The sequence below is a fragment of the Scyliorhinus torazame genome, chromosome 4 (genome assembly GCF_047496885.1).
Source record: "Scyliorhinus torazame isolate Kashiwa2021f chromosome 4, sScyTor2.1, whole genome shotgun sequence".
Lineage (NCBI taxonomy): Eukaryota > Metazoa > Chordata > Chondrichthyes > Carcharhiniformes > Scyliorhinidae > Scyliorhinus > Scyliorhinus torazame.
In genome coordinates, this window is record NC_092710.1 from 217,349,716 (window position 1) to 217,369,779 (window position 20,064).

At 41.9% G+C, this 20,064-nt stretch overlaps 1 protein-coding gene across 1 annotated transcript in view; it reads right to left on the minus strand.

Moving 5' to 3' along the window:
• Nucleotides 1-3,796: 3,796 nt before the first annotated feature.
• Nucleotides 3,797-20,064, minus strand: part of clvs2 (clavesin 2) — a 141,916-nt gene continuing 125,648 nt past the window's right edge. Inside the window, exon 5 of the mRNA XM_072499335.1 lies at nucleotides 3,797-18,850. Coding sequence (XP_072355436.1) covers nucleotides 18,766-18,850 — 85 coding nt within the window. The 3' untranslated portion in view covers nucleotides 3,797-18,765. The remainder of the gene's footprint in view (nucleotides 18,851-20,064) is intronic.

Below are 20,064 nucleotides of genomic sequence, written 5' to 3' on the forward strand. Positions count from 1 at the left end.
GTCGTGTCTCACTAACTTGATAGAGTTCTTCGAAGAGGTCACAAAGATGATTGATGTAGGTAGGGCAGTGGATGTTGTCTATATGGACTTCAGTAAGGCCTTTGACAAGGTCCCTCATGGTAGACTGGTACAAAAGATGAAGTCACACGGGATCAGGGGTGAGCTGGCAAGGTGGATACAGAACTGGCTAGGTCAGAGAAGGCAGAGAGTAGCAATGGAAGGGTGCTTTTCTAATTGGAGGGCTGTGACTAGTGGTGTTCTGCAGGGATCAGTGCTGGGACCTTTGCTGTTCGTAGTATATAAATGATTTGGAGGAAAATGTAACTGGTCTGATTAGTAAGTTTGCAGACAACACAAAGGTTGGTGGAATTGTGGATAGTGATGAGGACTGTCAGAGGATACAGCAGGATTTAGATTGTTTGGAGACTTGGGTGGGGAGATGGCAGATAGAGTTTAATCCGGACAAATGTGAGGTAATGCATTTTGGAAGGTCTAATGCAGGTAGGGAATATACAGTGAATGGTAGAACCATCAAGAGTATTGACAGAGAGATCTAGGTGTACAGGTCCACAGGTCACTGAAAGGGGCAACACAGGTGGAGAAGGTAGTCAAGACGGCATATGGCATGCTTATCTTCATTGTCTGGGGCATTGAGTATAAGAATTGGCAAGTCATGGTGCAGCTAGATAGAACCTTAGTTAGGCCACACTTGAAGTATAGTGTTCAATTCTGGTCACCACTACCAGAAGGATGTGGGGGCTTTAGAGAGGGTGCAGAAGAGATTTACCAGAATGTTGCCTGGTATGGAGGGCATTAGCTATGAGGAGCGGTTGAATAAACTCGGTTTGTTCTCACTGGAATGACGGAGGTTGAGGTGTGACCTGATAGAGGTCTACAAAATTATGAGGGGCATAGACAGAGTGGATACGCAAAGGCATTTCCCCAGGGTAGAAGGGTCAGTTATTAGGGGGCATAGGTTTAAGTTGCGAGGGGCAAGGTTTAGAGGAGATGTACGAGACAAGTTTTTTACACAGAGGGTAGTGGGTGCCTGGAACTCGCTGCCGGAGGAGGTGGTGGAAGCAGGGGCGATAGTGACATTTAAGGGGCATCTTGACAAATACATGAATGGGATGGGAATACAGGGATACGGACCCAGGAAGTGTAGAAGATTTTAGTTTAGACGGGCAGCATGGTCGGCACGGGCTTGGAGGGCCGAAGGGCCTGTTCCTGTGCTGTACTTTTCTTTTTTCTTTGTTCAGATGTAATGGTATTACAATTAAATAAGGGTAACTACAATGACATGAAGAAGGAGCTGGCCAGAGTTGATTGGAAAAGGAGCCTAGCAGGAAAGACAGTGGAACAGCAATGGCAGGAGTTTTGGGGGGTTATCAGGGAGGCACAACAGAAATTCATCTCAAGGAGGAGGAAACATGCTAAGGGGAGGACAAGGCATCCATGGCTGATGAGGGATGTCAAGGACAGCATAAAGGCTAAAGAAAAAGCTTACAAAGTGGCGAGGTTTAGTTGGAAACCAGAGGATTGGGAAGCCTTTGAAAGAGAGCAGAGGAAAACTAAAAAAGCAATAAGGGGGGAGAAGATGAAGTATGAGTGCAAGCTAGCTAGTAATATAAAGGAAGATAGGAAGAGATTTTTTCAATATATAAAAGGTAAGAGAGAGGCAAAAATAGACATTGGACCTCTAGAAAATGTGGCTGGAGAAGTAATAATGGGAAAGAAAGAAATGGCAGACAAACTGAATAGTTACTTTGCATCAGTCTTCACGGTGGAAGACATCAGTGGGATGCCAGAGCTCCAGGGACAGAGGTGAGTGCAGTGACCATTACTATGGAGAAGGTTCTCGGGAAATTGAAAGATCTGAAGGTGGATAAGTCACCTGGATCGGATGGACTACATCCCATGGTTCTAAAAGAGGTAGCTGAGGAAATTGTGGAGGCATTTGTGATGATCTTTCAGGAATCACTGGAGGCAGGAAGGGTCCCAGAGGACTGGAAAGTGGCTAATGTAACACCAGTGTTTAAGAAGGGAGGGAGGCGGAAGACGGGAAATTAAAGGCCGGTAAGCCTGACTTCGGTCATTGGTAAGATTTTAGAGTCTGTTAGAAAAGATGAGATCGCCAAGCACTTGGAAGTGCATGATAAAATAGGACTGAGTCAGCACGGCTTTGTCAAAGGGAGGTCGTGTCTGACAAATCTGTTAAAGTTCTTTTGAGGAGCTAACAAGCAAGTTAGACAAAGGAGAACCAGTGGAAGTGATTTATTTAGATTTCCAGAAGGCCTTTGATAAGGTGCCGCATAGGAGACTGTTAAATGCCGCATAGGAGACTGTTAAATGCCAATATCTTATTGTTTAGGGCAAGATATTGGCATGGATAGAGGATTGGCTGACTGGCAGAAGGCAGAGATTGGGGGCAAAGGGGTCTTTTCAGGATGGCATCCGGTGGCTAGTGGTGTGCCTCAGGGGTCTGTGCTGGGACCACAACTTTTTACAATATACATTAATGATCTGGAAGAAGTACTGAAGGCACTGTTGCTAAGTTTGCAGATGATGCAAAGATCTGTAGAGGGACAGGTAGTATTGAGGAAGCAAGGGGACTGCAGAAGGACTTGGACAAGCTCGGAGAGTGGGCAATGAAGTGGCAAATGAAATACAATGTGGAAAAGTGTGAGGTTATGCACTTTGGAAGGAGGAATTTAGGTATAGACTATTTTCTAAATGGGGAAATACTTCAGAAAGTAGAAGCACAGGGGGATTTGGGAGTCCTTGTTCATGATTCTGTTAAGGTTAATGTGCAGGTTCAGTCGGCAGTCAAGAAGGCAAATGCAATGTTAACATTCATGTCAAGAGGGCTAGAAGACAAGACCAGAGATGTACTTCTGAGGCTGTATAAGGCTCTGGACAGACCCCATTTGGAGTATTGTTTTGGGCCTCGTATCTCAGGATGTGCTGGCCTTGGAAAGGGTCCAGAGGAGGTTCACAAGAATGATCCCTGGAGGAACGTTTGAGGACTCTGGGTCTGTACTTGTTGGGGTTTAGAAGGATGAGGGGGATTTTATTGAAATTTACAGGATACTGCAGGGCCTGGATAGAGTGGATGTGGAGAGGATGTTTCCACTTGTAGGACAAACTAGAACCAGAGGACATCATCTCAGACTAAAGGACGATCCTTTAAAACAGAGATGAGGAGGAATTTCTTCAGCCAGAGGGTTGTGAATCTGTGGAACTCTTTACCACAGAAGGCTGTGGAGGCCAATTCACTGAGTGTCTTTAAGACAGATAGAGAGGTTATTGATTAATAAGGGGATCAGGGGTTATGGGGAGAAGGCAGGAGAATGGGGATGAGAAAAATATCAGCCATGATTGAATGGCGGAGCAGACTCAATGGGCCGAGTGGACTAATTCTGCTCCGATGTCTTCTGGTTATCGGCTTGTAAGATCCTGTTGCAACACCCCACCTTACCAGACCGTCCCCCCCACACCACCCCCCAACCAGTGATCTGTTAATGTGTCCCAAGTAAGAGTTTCTTTGCTAATCATCCAATCTGAAATTATTGGCTGCAATCTTTTAAGGTTCACTTACTCTGAGTTAACATTTTAGTGATCTGTCAGATGAAAGCTCAGGAAAACAATGCCGGACATATGTAGCTTCAGTCCAAATTATTACCATATAATTAAAATGCCTCTGACTGTTTCAGGCAGAACCCTTTGCCTCTACGCCAAGGAAGAGTAATATAGATATATTACCAAAAGTGACATTTGGTGATGAACTACAAGGCTATTTAAATATATAGAGATGCATTTATTTTCAAAGATAAGGACGTACAGAAACAGTTTACATTTTTCAACCAAAAATAGGGAATATGACTCCAAAAGATTGCAACTGGACAGACCTGGGACTCCTGGGGTGAAGTTCAACACCATAATACAAAGAGTTTATACATAGCATGGTATTTTAATGAAAGCTTTTACATAAAGTCGGAGTTACATTTTCGCAGTTACCTTACATGAAAATATTGTATAATAGCTTACATTTCCCATAATTTCATGAAAATAACCTATTGTGCAAATTTAAATGTTCCAGGTACAGGAATTATATTAATAGACAGGTACAAGCTTGCAGCAAGCTGGCCAGTACCATTTTATCTACAGGTAACAAGTGCAATAAGATGGTAACATTCCCAAGCTTGAGTAAGAAGTGAGGTAAAGAATTTGCTGTCAGTGGGTGTTGGGACAATTGTGAGCTAGAGTAGGGAGGTACCTTGTCATTGGTGCTGAATGGTTAAATATGGTCCTCTATCCTTGTGAAGGTGATGGTCGGAAAATTCTTTGACCGACTTCACCAGTATACGTATGGCGGTGAGGTTGATTCCTCCAGAGTATCAGGGGTACGGATGCATTATCTTATTTCTTATTTACAGAATGCACCTCAGCCGTATGGCTGCATTTTCAGCACCCACGAGGGGAAGAAAAGGAGAAAACACAACTGGCAAGCTACTTACAGACCATGGCTGGTACCTCTGGCTCAGAAATCTTGATTCAGTACTGTCATTCAGCCTTCTTCATGAGGAGAATGATTGCCCAAGCACATTGGCACTTTTCAGAAAATACTTCTGTCACAATAAACTGAGTACCCAGCTTTTCCTGATTCTCGGTTTGCTATTTGGAAACAAGCTCACCTTACCCCAAGTCTTTCTGGCTCCTCCCGGTGGTGGTTTAATGATTCCAGACTCTCTCCACTTCTCCACCTATCGTTTCCATTTTGTCTTACACCGCCCTGCCCCATGCTACTCCAGGATCTGAAGAATTTCAAGCCCCAGTATCTTCTGGATTTAAATAGATATTTAGAAGGAAGCTTAAGGGTAAAAAATAAAGGTCAAATGTGGTTCTGTATAGTTGTAAATTGGAAGGTATTAATGATGAACTTTAAGGGCGTGATCTAGCAGCTGTGTTGCTGCCCCTTCCACCCTCCCGTACAGTGAATGGGGGCACAGCCATTGATACTGGGAGATCCCAGGATCTCGCGAGACGTCACGTTCTGAATCCTGCCTATTATCAGCTGGATCAGTTTTTGCCAAATCTGCATTTTCGAGTGAGATAGCTAGACTCTAATATGCGCTTGCCTGATCTACTGAGACACAAGGATTTAACCTCGGAGACTTTAGGCGAGCACAATTCAGTACTGGTCCCCACAAATGGCGACCAGATGGAACGGCACTTGGAGGAGGCCTCCCAGGAAATCTAAGGCCCCCAGGTGGTTGTCTTCTGCGCAGGGGGCACCCTGACACAGTAGGTGCCACCCAGGCACCTTGGCACAATCAGCCTGGCAATTTGGCAGCCACCTGGGTGCCAGCCTGTCAGGGCACTGCCAGAGTGCATATCTCCCGCACTAGGGATTGGGTCCGGGAGTGTCCTGCCCTTGTAAGATGGGGTGCGGAGGCCTGAGAACCCCCTTTTAGGTGAGTTGGGGCTTTGTGGGGGGATTCGGTGGGGTGGGGGGGGGGGTCCCCGATCCCCTCCTGCATTGAGGAGGTCTAGCAATCGTAGCATCTCAGAATACGGGACCAAGTGCGGTCTCGGCGGGGCGTCCCCCGCTGAGGTCCTGGATTACAACAATGCCCCATCAGGTAGCGTGGTCGTTCTTGGCGCTGCGAGCGCCGGGAAACACCCGGCTAAACGCACTCAACACGGGACTCTGTTGAAATTACATTTGATCGTGCCCTAAATATCTGAGGGAGAACTTTACAGGTCCCTGTGGGTGGGTTTCCAGGCGGGAGGCACATCTCAAAACATAGATCGTTAAATGGTCGTGGGGCCTTTGGAACAGGGGTGAATTTTGCACCGATTTCTTCAGCAAAGATGGTGGGGGGGGGTGGAATCCTGCAAAAGCCTGCCCTTAGTGTTAAGTATATACAGCATAGTTTTAACAAAACACAAATTAATAACATAATTTGATGGAAAATGAGGGTAATTTTTGTGAAATTATGGTGCACACTAATACATGTAAATAAATAAACAGAGCAACATAAAATTGACTCAATGAGGTAATTCCAAATTTTACATTTGTCCAGTATATTTTGCATCTTTTCGTAGTTCATAAAATATATATTGCACGTATGAAAATGGTGCACACAGTACTAGTAAAACTTGCAACATTATGTAAAATAAGTAATCAGTATCAGTTCCATTATTTGAATCTGAATTTGATATTCTGAACAATATCATTGTCATAGAGAGGGAACAAAAATGGCACAGCTCCAAGAAATGGTCACTTCTTATAGAAAACATCACTTATAGCCATTGCTTCAACGGAAAACATAAAAGATGAGATTTTTTTTTAACAGCAAAACAAATATTGACAGAATGAGCAGCAACCATCTTAGTTACCATAACAACAAGCTTCCATTTTATTTCTATGGGTCAGTATTTGGCAAAAGATCTGAAAATCATTTTTAAAAGTGGCTGAAAGAAATGAAAAACAAAACGGTGCAAAAAATAATACGTTTTTTATTTCATTGTTGGAGGTTTATTTGTGGTATTAAAATAATTACATTTTAGCCTTTCCCATTAACAGGAGCCTTTTTCATTAAAGTAAGTGATGTGCATCAAAGGAATTTATTTTTGAAATAAGAGAATGAGTTAAGTAGTGGTGCATGTTGATAAACATGACAATAAGCTTTTTCTGCGGCCTCTGCCAAAATTTAGATTTTACTTAATGATTCTGGATTCAGAATCATCCTCCAGGACTTAAAGCAAAGCTAAGTTAATTAATGTAAATCCCCTCTCACATTTTAATGTAGCTTGGCTTCATTTTTCCTTCAAATTACTATTTCAGATGAAAAATGTAGAATTCATCTGAATTTTCCAGTTTCCTAACCTTAAAATGACTGGATATTTTCAAGGGCAAGTCTATTCAGCACACTAAAGGTTTTTGTATCTGCAACCTTTACTTCATTTAGAAGCAATGTTTATAGAGGACCAACAACTATTTGGTCAGAGGAACAGCTGCAATTAACGTAATGCTGAATGCTATCCTCACTTTCCTTTTTCTCAATTTCTTAACTTAAAGATAAAGGACTTTGTTTCAAATGGGCAATTCAATTACCATTAGCATCATAAGAAGCATCATTTGAAATGTTTAAACTATATTTTGGGTGCCACTACATTGTGAATTTTTGGGGTTCATATAAATATTTAAATGAATGCCTAATAGACTTCTTGCATGATCCCATCTTAGACTGCCATAGCACTATGAAAAACAAATCTCTCATCCATGTCCCTCCATTAACTCAGGAACTAGAAAGCTCCACGGTTTAAAGAAATGGAAAGCTGTCCGCAAAAAAGGCATTAATTCAGTTTTAGTCCCTTGCTAACCTTTAGAAAGCACATAAACCATGCTTATTAAGAGACCTATTTAGAGACAGTGGCTGTATTCCACAATTTTATTTTTATTGTTGTATAAAATGTCAGCACAAAGACCTGTCCTAGTTAATGAAAAAGGTCATTTTGGTCCATTCAAAATAAAAGAAATAGAAATATTATGAATGCCTGATAATCTATTTTTAATGCAATTCAAATGGTTAATGTATGCACTCTCATCACATTAAAAAATATTTAGATAGTGCATTAAAGTGAGACAACATGGCAAAGTGGACTATATAGAATGCAAGTGAATACAATCTCAGAAATATGGAACAGTCTCTTCCATAAAATAAATGTCTTTCAGCGCATACACATGACAGCTGAGCCCAGTTACATTTCGAAAGGTTTGTATGACAAATCAATTAGGAATCTCATGAGGTATGTAAAATTACATTGAAAAATGAACACCAGCACAATGAGGAAGTTGCAGCCACAACTCAAACAGCCAAACTCCTAGCCTTCCCACTCCGAATGAGCAAGATGATGTGTCCACTGGTTTTGTGTCGGCACAGCAAAGTGAAAGAGGATTCCAGCACCTTTGCCTCGAGACGCATTTCAAATAAAATCTGGCATCTGGAACACCAAATTTTAAAAGTTTATTTCTAGGTCAGTGCCAGATGAATGGGCTGGAGGATGAATCACACTATACACATCTTACATGTGTAAAACTGGAGCACGAGGGTGCAGTGGTTCTGTATTTGTAATTGGTTAGGGCAGTTCAGTAGACATCCAGTTACATAACTCCAACTTGTATATTCTAATTCGAGGGGTGGGGAAGAGGTCTAATGCCCATTTTAGGCCCCTTAAACTACACAGGACATGCTGCAGTCTGTTTCTTCAGATGCTCATGCAGCATCCAAACCAGCAGTTCATATAAGAACGATTGAAGGCTACCACCCTAAAGGTAAGCTTAAAGATTTAATTTCCTAACTCCACACATAAATAGTGGACACATGCTGGCACCAAAGACCCCATCCCGACTGCCTTTTTAATTTCGTTCATGGGATATGGGTGTCATTGGCTGAACCAGAATGCATTTATTGCCTATCCCTAATTGCCCTTGATTTTAGTGGCATGCTAGGCTATTTCAGAGGTCGTTTGTAAGAGTCAACCTGTGCTGTGGGTCTGGAGTCACATGTAGGCCAGACTAGGTAAGGGTGTCAGATGTCCTTCCCTAAAGGACATTCATGAATGTCAGATGGGTTTTTACAACAATCGACTTTTAATTCCAGATTTTCATTGAATTCAAATTGCACCATCTGCCCGGGATTCGAACCCGTGTCCCCAGAGCAGTATCCTGGGTCCAGTGACAATACCACTAACCACTGTGACACCGCCCTCCCCCTCGGCCTAACATAGACACTCTTAAGACCGTTGGTCAGTAAGTGGCTGGACTGGCTGATTTTATCCCACTGTTGTCACATTTCCTGTGGTTCAGAACAGCACCCACAACGTATTGGCATTACCATAATGAAGCCGGTGAAACAATTTTCTGTGACCGCGTCACCAGCATGATCTGGCATGTATAATGTGTGGCATACTGGCATGTTCCAAAATCGAGGCCAAATCTTTTGAATGGCTCCGACTTTAACAAGTTCAATGTTCAGCAAAGTCATTCAGGAAGGAGTAATGTCTATTGAACTGATTAATTTTAGTTACAAAAGGTTATATTATTCCAATTTGCTCTTTATTAGCGAATTAAATTTTAATGAATAAATATACAAAGGTATAAATGAATGGAGGAAAATACACCCGACAATATATTTCTGAGCTTGGACTATTTTTCCCTCACTTTTTTCCGATTTTACTCTTGGCATTAGAAGTAGTCTTGAAACCTTTTTTCATAACCTTTTCATCGTGTTTTACTTCAACAGCACCTTTCAAACCTGCGACCTCATCTAAAAAGACAACAAAGGGCAGCAAATACATGGGAACACCACCACTTGGAATTTCCCCTTCAAGCCACTCACCATCCCTGCTTGGAAACATATCACCACCACCCTGTAAATAAATGCTGGCCAACCAGCAGTTACACCACCCCGTCAATGAACAGAAAAAGTGCCAGTCTTTCCAATACAACAAAAGAAAACAATGGGCTGAATTTTCCGAGCGGCACGTATTGCTCACTCCCCAGAATAAACGTTGGTGCCACTCTGACCAATGCTAAGCCAGGGCCGTCTGGTGGCAAATAAGCGCTGCCGGTGACATGACCGAGGTGAACCCTCAATGGAAGTCCCACCCTGAACAACTAATTGGCAAACAATGGTCCCAGCAGTATCTGAATTCAGTAGTGGAAGGTTCGAGAACTGTGAGGAGGCCCAGGATCCTGGAGTGAGGTGAGTTGGAAGTAATGAATGTATGGCGAACCTAGGAGGGGCTGTGGTTTTTGGAAGCCAGGCCGGGATGAATAAAGGAGGGGGTAACATCATGACATATGGCAGCCCTCACAAAGAACATACTTCCCTTTCTTCGTGTCTTTTAAACTGTTTGCTTAACAAAAATGGCTAACCCACTCCCTCTTGTCTACCCACAACAATAATTTTATCATGAGAGCAGTGTACTATTCAGGCTAATTGGCCTGGTAACAAGCCTGTTAATTATTTATTTAAAAATAGCAGGCAGGCTGCCAATGTTGGCACCCGTCCGTCTATCTCACTTTAGGGACTAGGTAGAGGTGGGTGAGAAGGCATTGGGCTAGCCACCTAACATATTTTATGTGCCGCTTTGCCGTAAACACTCGAGGCAGGGGTTTGTAAATTCCAACCTAATGGATTCCTCATTCATTTGTCACTTCATAAAACTTCATAGTAATATAAAAGTCAGAAGAGGAGGGCATGGGGGTCTATCAAAATTCAGCCTTCTTAGTATATGGGAACGATGACCTTTTATCCAGTGACAACATGATGTAAGATGCGTTCAGGATTTCAGGATAGAAGCTTGCTGGCTAGCCAGAATAGCAGGATAATACAGGAAGTGCAGGAGTCTCTGGGGTGGGTGCCACTCTCTCAAACCTGTACTCAATGTTAGGGAATGCGAGGAGTGACGACATCTTGAAGGACAGTCTAGGCGGCACGGTGGCACAGTGGTTAGAACTGCTGCCTCACAGAGCTGAGGACACGGGCCCGATCCCGGCCCTGGGTCACTGTCAGTGTGGACTTTGCACATTCTCCCCGAGTGTGCGTGGATCTCACCCCCACAACCCAAAAGAATGTGCAGGTAAGTGGATTGGCCGCCCTAAATTGCTCCTTAATTGGAAAAACAATATTCTGCAGGAGACAGAGAATAATCCAGAAGCTGTGGTAACTCTCAGCATTAACAGAATAGAGAGGGCATGTACTGGGGTCCTACAGTCATATTTTCATCAGCTAGGGTGCAAGTTAAAAAGTAGAACGGACATACGACTTAGGAGTAAAAATAGGCCATTCGGTCCCTCGGGCCTGCTCTGCCATTCAATAAGATCATAGCCACAAAAGACTCTGGAAGCCATGTCACTGAGTGTCTTTAAGACATAAATAGATAGGTTCTTGATTAATAAGGGGATCAGGGGTTATGGGGAGAAAGAAGGTGAATGGGAATGAGAAACATACTAGCCATGATTGAATGGTCGACTCGATGAGCCGTATGGCCTAATTCTGGTCCTATATCTTATCGTCTTGTGATCTCATCCAAACTTCAACCTACCCCGATATACTTTCATCTACTTTCTTATCAAGAATCTATCTACATCTGGCTTCACGATAGTCAAAGACTCTGCCTCAACCACCTTTTAAGGAAGAATATTCCAAAGTTTCACAACCCTCAGAGAGAAAAAACATTTCCTCATCTCTGTCTTAAATGGGTGACCCCTTATTTTTAAGCAATGACCCCTAGTTCTCGAGCACCTCGAAGGTAGTAATCTCTGAATTACTCCCAGCGTCAAGCACTAGCTAGAGCAGAATAGGAAGATAGTGAGGGTCAATGCATGCTTGAAACATGGTGCAGAAGGGAGGGCTTTAGATTCTGGAGAAAGTTCTGTGGCAGGAGGGATTTATTCAAAAGGGATGGTTTGCACCTCAACAGGACTGAGATCAATATTCTCCCAGCAAGGTTTACTCGTGATGTTGAGGAACATTTAAATTAAAGTGGCAATGGGACGGGAACCAACATATAGAATATCGAAGTAGAAAAAGGGAATGAGAGAATCCAATATTACTAGAAAAATACTAGAAAAGGGTGCCAGTTTAATTCAGTTGGCTAGTCAACTGGTTTGTGATGCAGAGTGAGTCCAACAGCACAGGTTCAATTCTCATACTGGCTGAGGTCACTAATGAAGGCCCCACCTTCTCAACCTTGCACCTCGCCTGAAGAGTGGTGACTCTAAGGTTAAAGTCAGCTCTCCTCCACAAAGGGGAAAGCAGCCTATGTTCATCTGGGTCTATGGCAACTTTATGAGAAAAAACATGATATAGGTGCAGAAAAAAAGGGTTACAAAAGGTTGATTTATGATGCATGTATGTAAATACACAAAGAGTGGTGAACAAAATTGATGGGCTACAAATACTAATGGACCTATGCCACTTGTTACTGCATATGATGTAATGGCAACAATGGAACATGGCTTAAAAATTGTGAGAATTGGGCACTTAAATATTCCCGGACACAAACTGTAAAGAAAAGATGATCGGAGCACTCATCAGCGAGGACATTGTCGCATTGAAGAGTGGATATCCTGGATGGGGCAAAGCCTTTTGGTTCGGGTTGAGTAGCAAGAAGAGTCTGATCACACTCCTGGGGGTAAGCGATTATTATTATTATAGGCCTTCAAAAAATGAGAGATAGAGGAGCAAACCTTCAGAGATGTACAAATACATCTGCCATGTATTTATCCACTTACTCAATGGCCGGAATTCATTTTTCCTGCTAGCAGTGCAACCCCACCAGTGGGTCCCCCGGCATTGTGGGAAATCCCATTGATAGGTGACGGGAAGATAGATTTCACGTGGCCAAGACATCTGCGGCTGGGAGACTAGCAAATCCCGCCCAATGTATCCAAAGCAACTTGAAGCCTCTTAACATCCTCTTCACCACTCACAGTCCCAACCAGTTTTGTGTCATCAGCAAACTTTGAAATATTACTTTTGGTTCCCTCATACTAAACATTGATGTGTGAGATTGAAAAGGGTGGAGACTAGGATGGAAGATCACATGAAATATCTTCTACCAAAAATCTTCTACTGGCATGTAAACTGTAAGTGGGTCGTAAGATGTGGGCCGATTGATGACAAAGAGGGTGACAAATGCTTAGAGACATAGGACAAGGCTAGAATACTTAATGAGTGCCTTGTGTCAGTGTTTACTAAGGGAGAGGGTGCTGACAAAATATTAGTAGCAGTTTAGGTGATAGAGGTAATGGATAGAGTGAAAATGGATAGGAATGAGGTGCTGGAAATGCTTAGAGTGGATAATTCATCTGATTTGAATAGCTTGCATCATCGGTTGCTAAAGGAAGTGGCAGTGGAGATAGCAAAAAGGCTTGCTTTAACCCTCTAATCTTCCCTGGATACAGGGGAGGTCCAGAACATTGGAGCGTAACAAATATGACACCTTTCTCAATGAAAGATTGTAAGCACATTATGAGTAACTACGTCAGTTGGTTTAACATCAGTAGTGGATAAGGTTATGGTAGTATGGTAGTAATATCCCTGGGTTAGTATTCCAGATGACCAGGCTAATTCTCTGGGGAGTATGGGTTCAAATCTCACCATAGCAGCTAGTGAAATTTAAACTTAATTAATAAAATCTGTAATTGCAAGTTGTACGTAATAGTGACCACAAAACTATTGTTGTAAAAACCCATCTGGTTCACTAATGTCCTCAGGAGGTTACATGTAACTTCAGACCCCAGCAATGCGGTTGATTCTTAGTGGCCTAGCAAGCCACTCAGTTTAAGGGCAAGTAGAGATTGGCAGAAAATTGTGGGATGCCCACATCTCATGAAAGAATTTAAAAAAGGAAAAAAAATTCAACAGGTACTTGTACTTGGAAAGATTTTAATTAAAGATATCCGGCACGAATTTGTAAAAGGTAAATTGTACATGGCTGATTTTTTTCGACGAAGTAATGGATAAGGTTGATGGAGGGAAAGCAATGGATTTTGACTATGTAGGCTTTAATAAAGCCTTTGATAAAGTATTACATAAAAGACAGGCTATAAAAAAAAAATCAATGTTCTTCGAATAGGAGGAAATGGAGATGATGAATGATTTCAAAAGTGAATTGGATTGGACACTTGAGGGAAATTAGCTTACAAGGCTATGGGATAGAACAAGAGAATGGGACTGATTTGACTGCTCTATAAAGTGCCGGCATGGGCTCAATGGGCTATACAGCCTCCTTCTGTGCCGTAATGACTCTTTGACAATGAACAGAAGGTTATCTAATTTTACTTTGTTTCAATAATTTTACTTCTTGGAAAGAAGACCAGCTTCGGTGTCTGTTTCAAAAGCTCTGCAGGATATTTCTATATTATTTATATTGTGCCACACGTTACTGCTCAGCATCAAATAGCAATTGATAAACAAAAAGGTATATTTTGAATTGTAAATGCAATCTCAGCACAAATAGTCACTTGATAGTACATAATTTAAATGTTGCTGCAAAATAGCCAGGCTATCAAAGCTTTTTGTCTTGCCCTTAACAGGACAGATGCAAGAATACCAAATCTCAAAGGGAACAACAAGTTGTCCTGCATGACAAGATGGTGCTGATTAGTTGGCATGTGGGTGAATCTATTTGTTTTGATAGCATGTCTCTTTCTTCAGCAAATCTTAGTACAGTGAATGCTGCTGGCATAACAAAATACTAATATCAGTCCCATGCTGATCCGGATTCTGCAATTTGTTTGTACAATGTTCCCAGTAATAATCCTGTACACAGTAAATCACAGATGGTTGGAATTGTCAAAGGTAAAGCTGGACAAAAATTAAAACAAAAACTCGAATAAACAATATATAGCAAATATCTATCCCCTTTACAAGATCTGTATTATCTGATATCTGGAAGCAACTGACGAATAATATGAATCCCATTGAAAGAGATTCAAACCATGTTTTCATTGCTTCAGATGCCATAATTACATTGTGAATTATAGAAAGAAAACATGCCTTTCAATATTGAATTAATGTTCATAAATACAGGAAATGAGAATACATGAAAAATAGAGAAATATTTTGAGTATTGCATACTCTTTAAAAGATTAAATATAATGAACCTCATATCAACAGTCCCCAAACTAACATCGGTTTTAGCACAAATCAACACATTGGGAAATATAAGAATATACCTTTCAGTGGTTTCTTTAGCAATGTATACTCCCAGGTTATTTTGTTTTACATGGCTTATTTGACATTATTTGGTAAACACAGACAATACTGCTGAAAGTAAACCTCTTAATGGGCGTCATTCTCCGACCCCCCGCCGGGTCGGAGAATAGCCGTTGGCCGCCATGAATCCCGCCCCCGCCCCCGCTGAAGTCTCCGGTACCGGAGATTGGGCAGGTGCGGGAATTGGGCCGCGCCGGTTGGCGGGACACCCCACTCAATTCTCCGGCCCGAATGGGCCGAAGTCCCGCCCAGAAATTGCCTGTCCCGCCGGCGTAAATTAAACCTGGTATTTTCCGGCGGGACCAGGCGTCATGGGCGGGCTCCAGGGTCCTGGGGGGGGGGCGCGGGGCGATCTGACCCCGGGGGGTGCCCCCCACGGTGGCCTGGCCCGCGGTCGGGGCCCACCGATCCGCAGGCGGGCCTGTGCCGTGGGGGCACTCTTTCCCTTCCGCCTCCGCCACGGCCTCCACCATGGCGGAGGCGGAAGAGACTCTCCCCACTGCGCATGCGCGGGAAACTGTCGGCGGCCGCTGACGCTCCCGCGCATGCGCCGCATTTCCGCGCCAGCTGGCGGGGCAACAAACGCCATTTCCGCCAGCTGGCGGGGCGGAAATCCCTCCGGCGCTGGCCTAGCCCCTCAATGTTGGGGCTCGGTCCCCAAAGATGCGGAGCATTCCGCACCTTTGGGCCGGCGCGATGCCCGTCTGATTGGCGCCATTTTTGGCGCCAGTCGGCGGGCATCGCGCCATTGGGGGAGAATTTCGCCCAATATCGCTCAATAAATCTGAAAGCTGCCTAAATCAATGATGACATATAATTCTCCAAATAATACTGAATGATAAATTAAACTTCAAAACAAATTATCATAAAGGGGAAAAACAAACCCCACAATTTTACCTGAAAGCTTAAATCTGCAGTTGATTTCAGTGACCTCGTAGTAACCATATTTAAAAAAAAGACACTTTTGTTTAAATTCAGTAAGAACTTTACATTCCAGTCATTGCATGAAGATGGCTCATTAACAAGTTAGAACAGTGGAAGACATACAAACAAAGGTAATATAAGACTAACAGACATCATTACTTTAAAATAAATGACAACATAGAGAACAAAATTAGTTGTTACATGTACATCAATACTTCAGGTTCTCAACCCACCTGAGGAACTGAACATGCATCGATGTTTTATCGGAAAGAGTTGCATTTTACATGGGAAAGGCGCATTTCAAGAATTTGTTTAATTAGCATAACAATGTAAAAAAAAATTAAGAAATGTACAATAATTAAATAACATGGGCTGGCAGAAAACATTGTATGCTTCTGTAAAGAACATGCAACATTCAGTAGTTTTGACAGAAATTACATTTATCAAAACTATTGTCAAAAGTTCTTTACTGACATTTTCAACATTTAAATACGAAATCTGTTGTCTGGGACTTTCAACTTTAGCAGGGCATATAATGGGTGGTAACCTATTGGCCACCAATTTACTCTGCCAAATTTTCTTCTTCATCGAAGCCAAAGTTGAAAGCTCCCCTGTAGTAGATTCTACTAAATTGAAATTACCTAGTCATTTCATTAAATTCAAAAACAGAGTTTTCTAACTAACTTCCGTGCTCTGCCTGAGCTGCCTCCACTTCACTTTGTGATCTATGTGAAGTATTTATGAATTTCAATGAAAAACCCCTCTAGTATCTGTTCCTGGCATTACTCTCCATTGCATGTATCTGTTTTTTTCCTGCTCTCGGTGATAGTTTTATTTACAATATATTATCATAGTAATGTAAAATTAAGTGCATAATCATGAACATTTATAGAATACCAATGCTTTTCATGTCAATCTTGGGTTAGTGATAACACTCTTTTTCTTTGACTGTGAAAGTTCAAACCCTACTCCATTGACTTGAGCACAGAAGCCATGTTATAGTATTCTGAGTGGTGCACTTTCACCGGTCCTGTATTTTGAATGAAACATTAAATTTAAGCTGTATTTGTCCTTTTCTCACGGACATAAAACATCCAATGGCAAGAAGGGCAGAGATAATTTTGGTGTCCTGGGTAAAATGTATCATTTATCTAACAACACTAAAACACACTATCCGGTCATTGATGGTGTCGGTTTTTGTGGGACTTTGCTGTGTAAAAATTGGCTGCCACATTGAGTCATTTATTGGCTGCAAAGATATTTGGGATTTTTGAGGTGATGAAATACACTTTATTTCTCTTATGTCTTGTAGTTTGGAAATGAGAATGTCTGGAACTCCTCACAAAATAGTAATTGGTGAGACACATTCTTAGCCACTATATGATAGGAAAAATAGATTTAATGGAAAACATTCAATTGTAGCAGTCAGAAGAAAGACAACAGAATCTTGGAACACGTTGCTTGAGGAACAGCACATAAATCCCAGGGAGAGTTCATTAGCTTTTACAAAGCACTGGTCCTTGAGAATTGTGTACCATGCTGGAGGAGGGACAACCTGATAAAGCAGGGAGTAAAGAGAAAGGCAACTAAGTTGAGAAAAAGGATAAAATATGTGGTCATTGAAGAAAGCATGGAGATATTTGCATACAAAGTAACGCTGGTCCAGATGTGATTATATTGAAATATTCAAGAGAACCCCAAAAAATAAATTAACTGGGATCTCAGAGCATTGCTCAATACCAGCACAATCTCCACAGCAGGTGAACATAGACCTATGGTGAGTATAGGAAACATAGTTTAGATGAGGGAAGGTGAAACCAAATACAATACAATTTATCCATGTTGAAGAAAATCAGCATGTGAAAGGACCTACCCAGAGGATGGAGACTGGGTGGGGGCATGGGTAGAAACATACAAGAGGTCAATAATAAATATTTCAAGAGATTGATGGATATATTTTGGCAGACATGGCTACTGAAGGGAAAGAATGAGCCAGGGAGTTGGGAATTGTCTTTTTCCCCCTAACAGTGGGGTGTCCAAAACCAAAGGCCATACCAGCCACTCATCAATCCAATAAGAAAGTGAGAAGTGAATGTAGACGTTTCTCTGACATGGGAGTGGTTGATTAGCATAGATTCATTTATGCTAAAGCTATATCAGCATAGGAGCCAGTAGGATAGATAGATCGGGTGAGATGAAGCAAAATGGGAGGAGCCTCCAAAATGGGAGGTGGAGCATAAATAGCGGCATAGATCTGCTGGGCCAAGTGATCTTTGTGTTGTAAAAATGTATGTCTACGTAAAAAGTAGCTACTAATATAACTGTAAGATAATGCAAATATTTTTCTTATATAGTGCCATGACAGTGATATTTGAAGTGAAATTTTCAGAGTAAGAGACTAGTTCCTGGCCTGGATTCTCTTCCTGTCATTATTTTTCATGGAGAAACCTGTCTGTTTTTGAGGGCACTGTGTGCGCCAGGAAAGAATGATTCTTAGCGGAGGGCTTTGAGGCATTCTCATTGTGATAAAGCGCTATACGAATGCAAGTATTATTCTTATAGTGTTAACCATAAAACAATCAAACTGACAAGAAATATTTAGCCCCTTACTTGGGCAAAGCTACTTTTCTCCTACCAAAATATAACCTTTTTGAAGGGAAAGGCTGTTGGTGGGAGCAAAAGATTAAACAGACAGCATTTAATACAGGCAGCACAACATGTAAACTTGGCTCAGAAAATATTTTTCACTGTTATTTTACATGGACTTCTGGCTAATCTTGTGGATTTTGAATACTTTCCAATGATGTTAAGAAAATTTATTTACAGTAAAGTTGGCACTTTCACTTTTTGAATACCGATGATTATCATCCAAACAGGCAGGCCAGGATGGATCTGCAAATATTACAGCCTATTTCTAATTTGTAATGTTCATACCAAGTGACATGTTACCATCATAGTTCACACATAATCCTCTGTGTTAGCACACTACTCCTCCTGAATAAGTGCTTTTCTCTTTCATGAAAAATGTGTGGCCTGGACGCTGTCAGTCCAGGGAAAGTAATGGTTGAGTATTCTCATCATCCTTATCTATGTGTTTCAGAACTCCAGCTTCAACCACTGACTGAGACCTGCAAGTAAAATGAAAGTGTATTCAGACTGAGGACTGGGCCACAAATGTGTTCCGAGAGACGCTTTCTTGAATTTATTTTCCCAACACCTGCCGTGTTTAAGCCAACGTTCACTGTCTAGGCTCAAAAGATATATAATAGTCACTCAGGCAAGGCACTGAAGGACAGCTGGTTGTCATGGAACTGTACCCAGCATGAGTCAGCATTGTCAGGACAGCAAGAGGAGAAAAAAATCCAAACAAGCAGAATATTATGATCTGGCTGGGGAACAATTAACTTGTGAGTTGATTCTGCAATCAATAACTGGGCATAGCTTGTCAAATGTAATTAATGTTGAATGCCAAAGGTCCAGACAGGCCAGATTCTCAGAATCTGCTCACAGTGCCCTGTTTCTTTGTCTTTTGTTGCAAATATTGAAATTTAATTTTTTTAAATGAACATGTAATTTCTGTTCCGTAGCGCAGCCTTTTCCAAAGACTTCAAGCGTGAGGCAATTTTTACTCCTTTTTCAGCACTTGATCCTACAATGATCTTGATTCAAATATGAATATTTTTTCCTTCAAATTTCTCATTATTTTGAAATCTCCTATAAGACTTGGGATTTCTACAGGCTGGACAGATATTCTGTTCCTGGCTGCCTGTTTTGCTCAGGCAAAATGCCTTGCAATCGGTTAAAAATCAGGTGAGCACCTTTGCCTCAGGAACAGAGTAGTGATGAACAGTCTCCTTCCAGACTAGAGAGATGTCTATAGTGGTGTCGTCCAGGGACTGGTACTAGGCCTTTTTAATTTATATTACTGATCTGGATTGTGCATACAGGATATAATTTCAAAGAATGGAGATTACATGGATATACTAAATAGTGAAGAGGATATTAGAAGACTTCAGGATTGATGAAATGGGCAAACACACACCGCAGAAAAATCTAATGCATCAAAGTGTGAAATTATACATTTTGATGCGTGGAATGAGGAGAAGCAGTATGAGCTAAATGGCACAATTTTAATGCGGGTGCATGAATGTCTTGGGCTCTCTGCATATACAGGACAAATTGAGAAAACTATTAGAAAGGCATGTGAAGACCCTTGGCTTTACAGTGGAGGCATGGAACATAAGAATGAGGGCCAGAATTTTCTGGCCCCTCCTACCGGCGGGATCGTATGATCTGGCCAGAGTGGATGGACGTTTGAATGGTCCACTACATCCGCCACGGT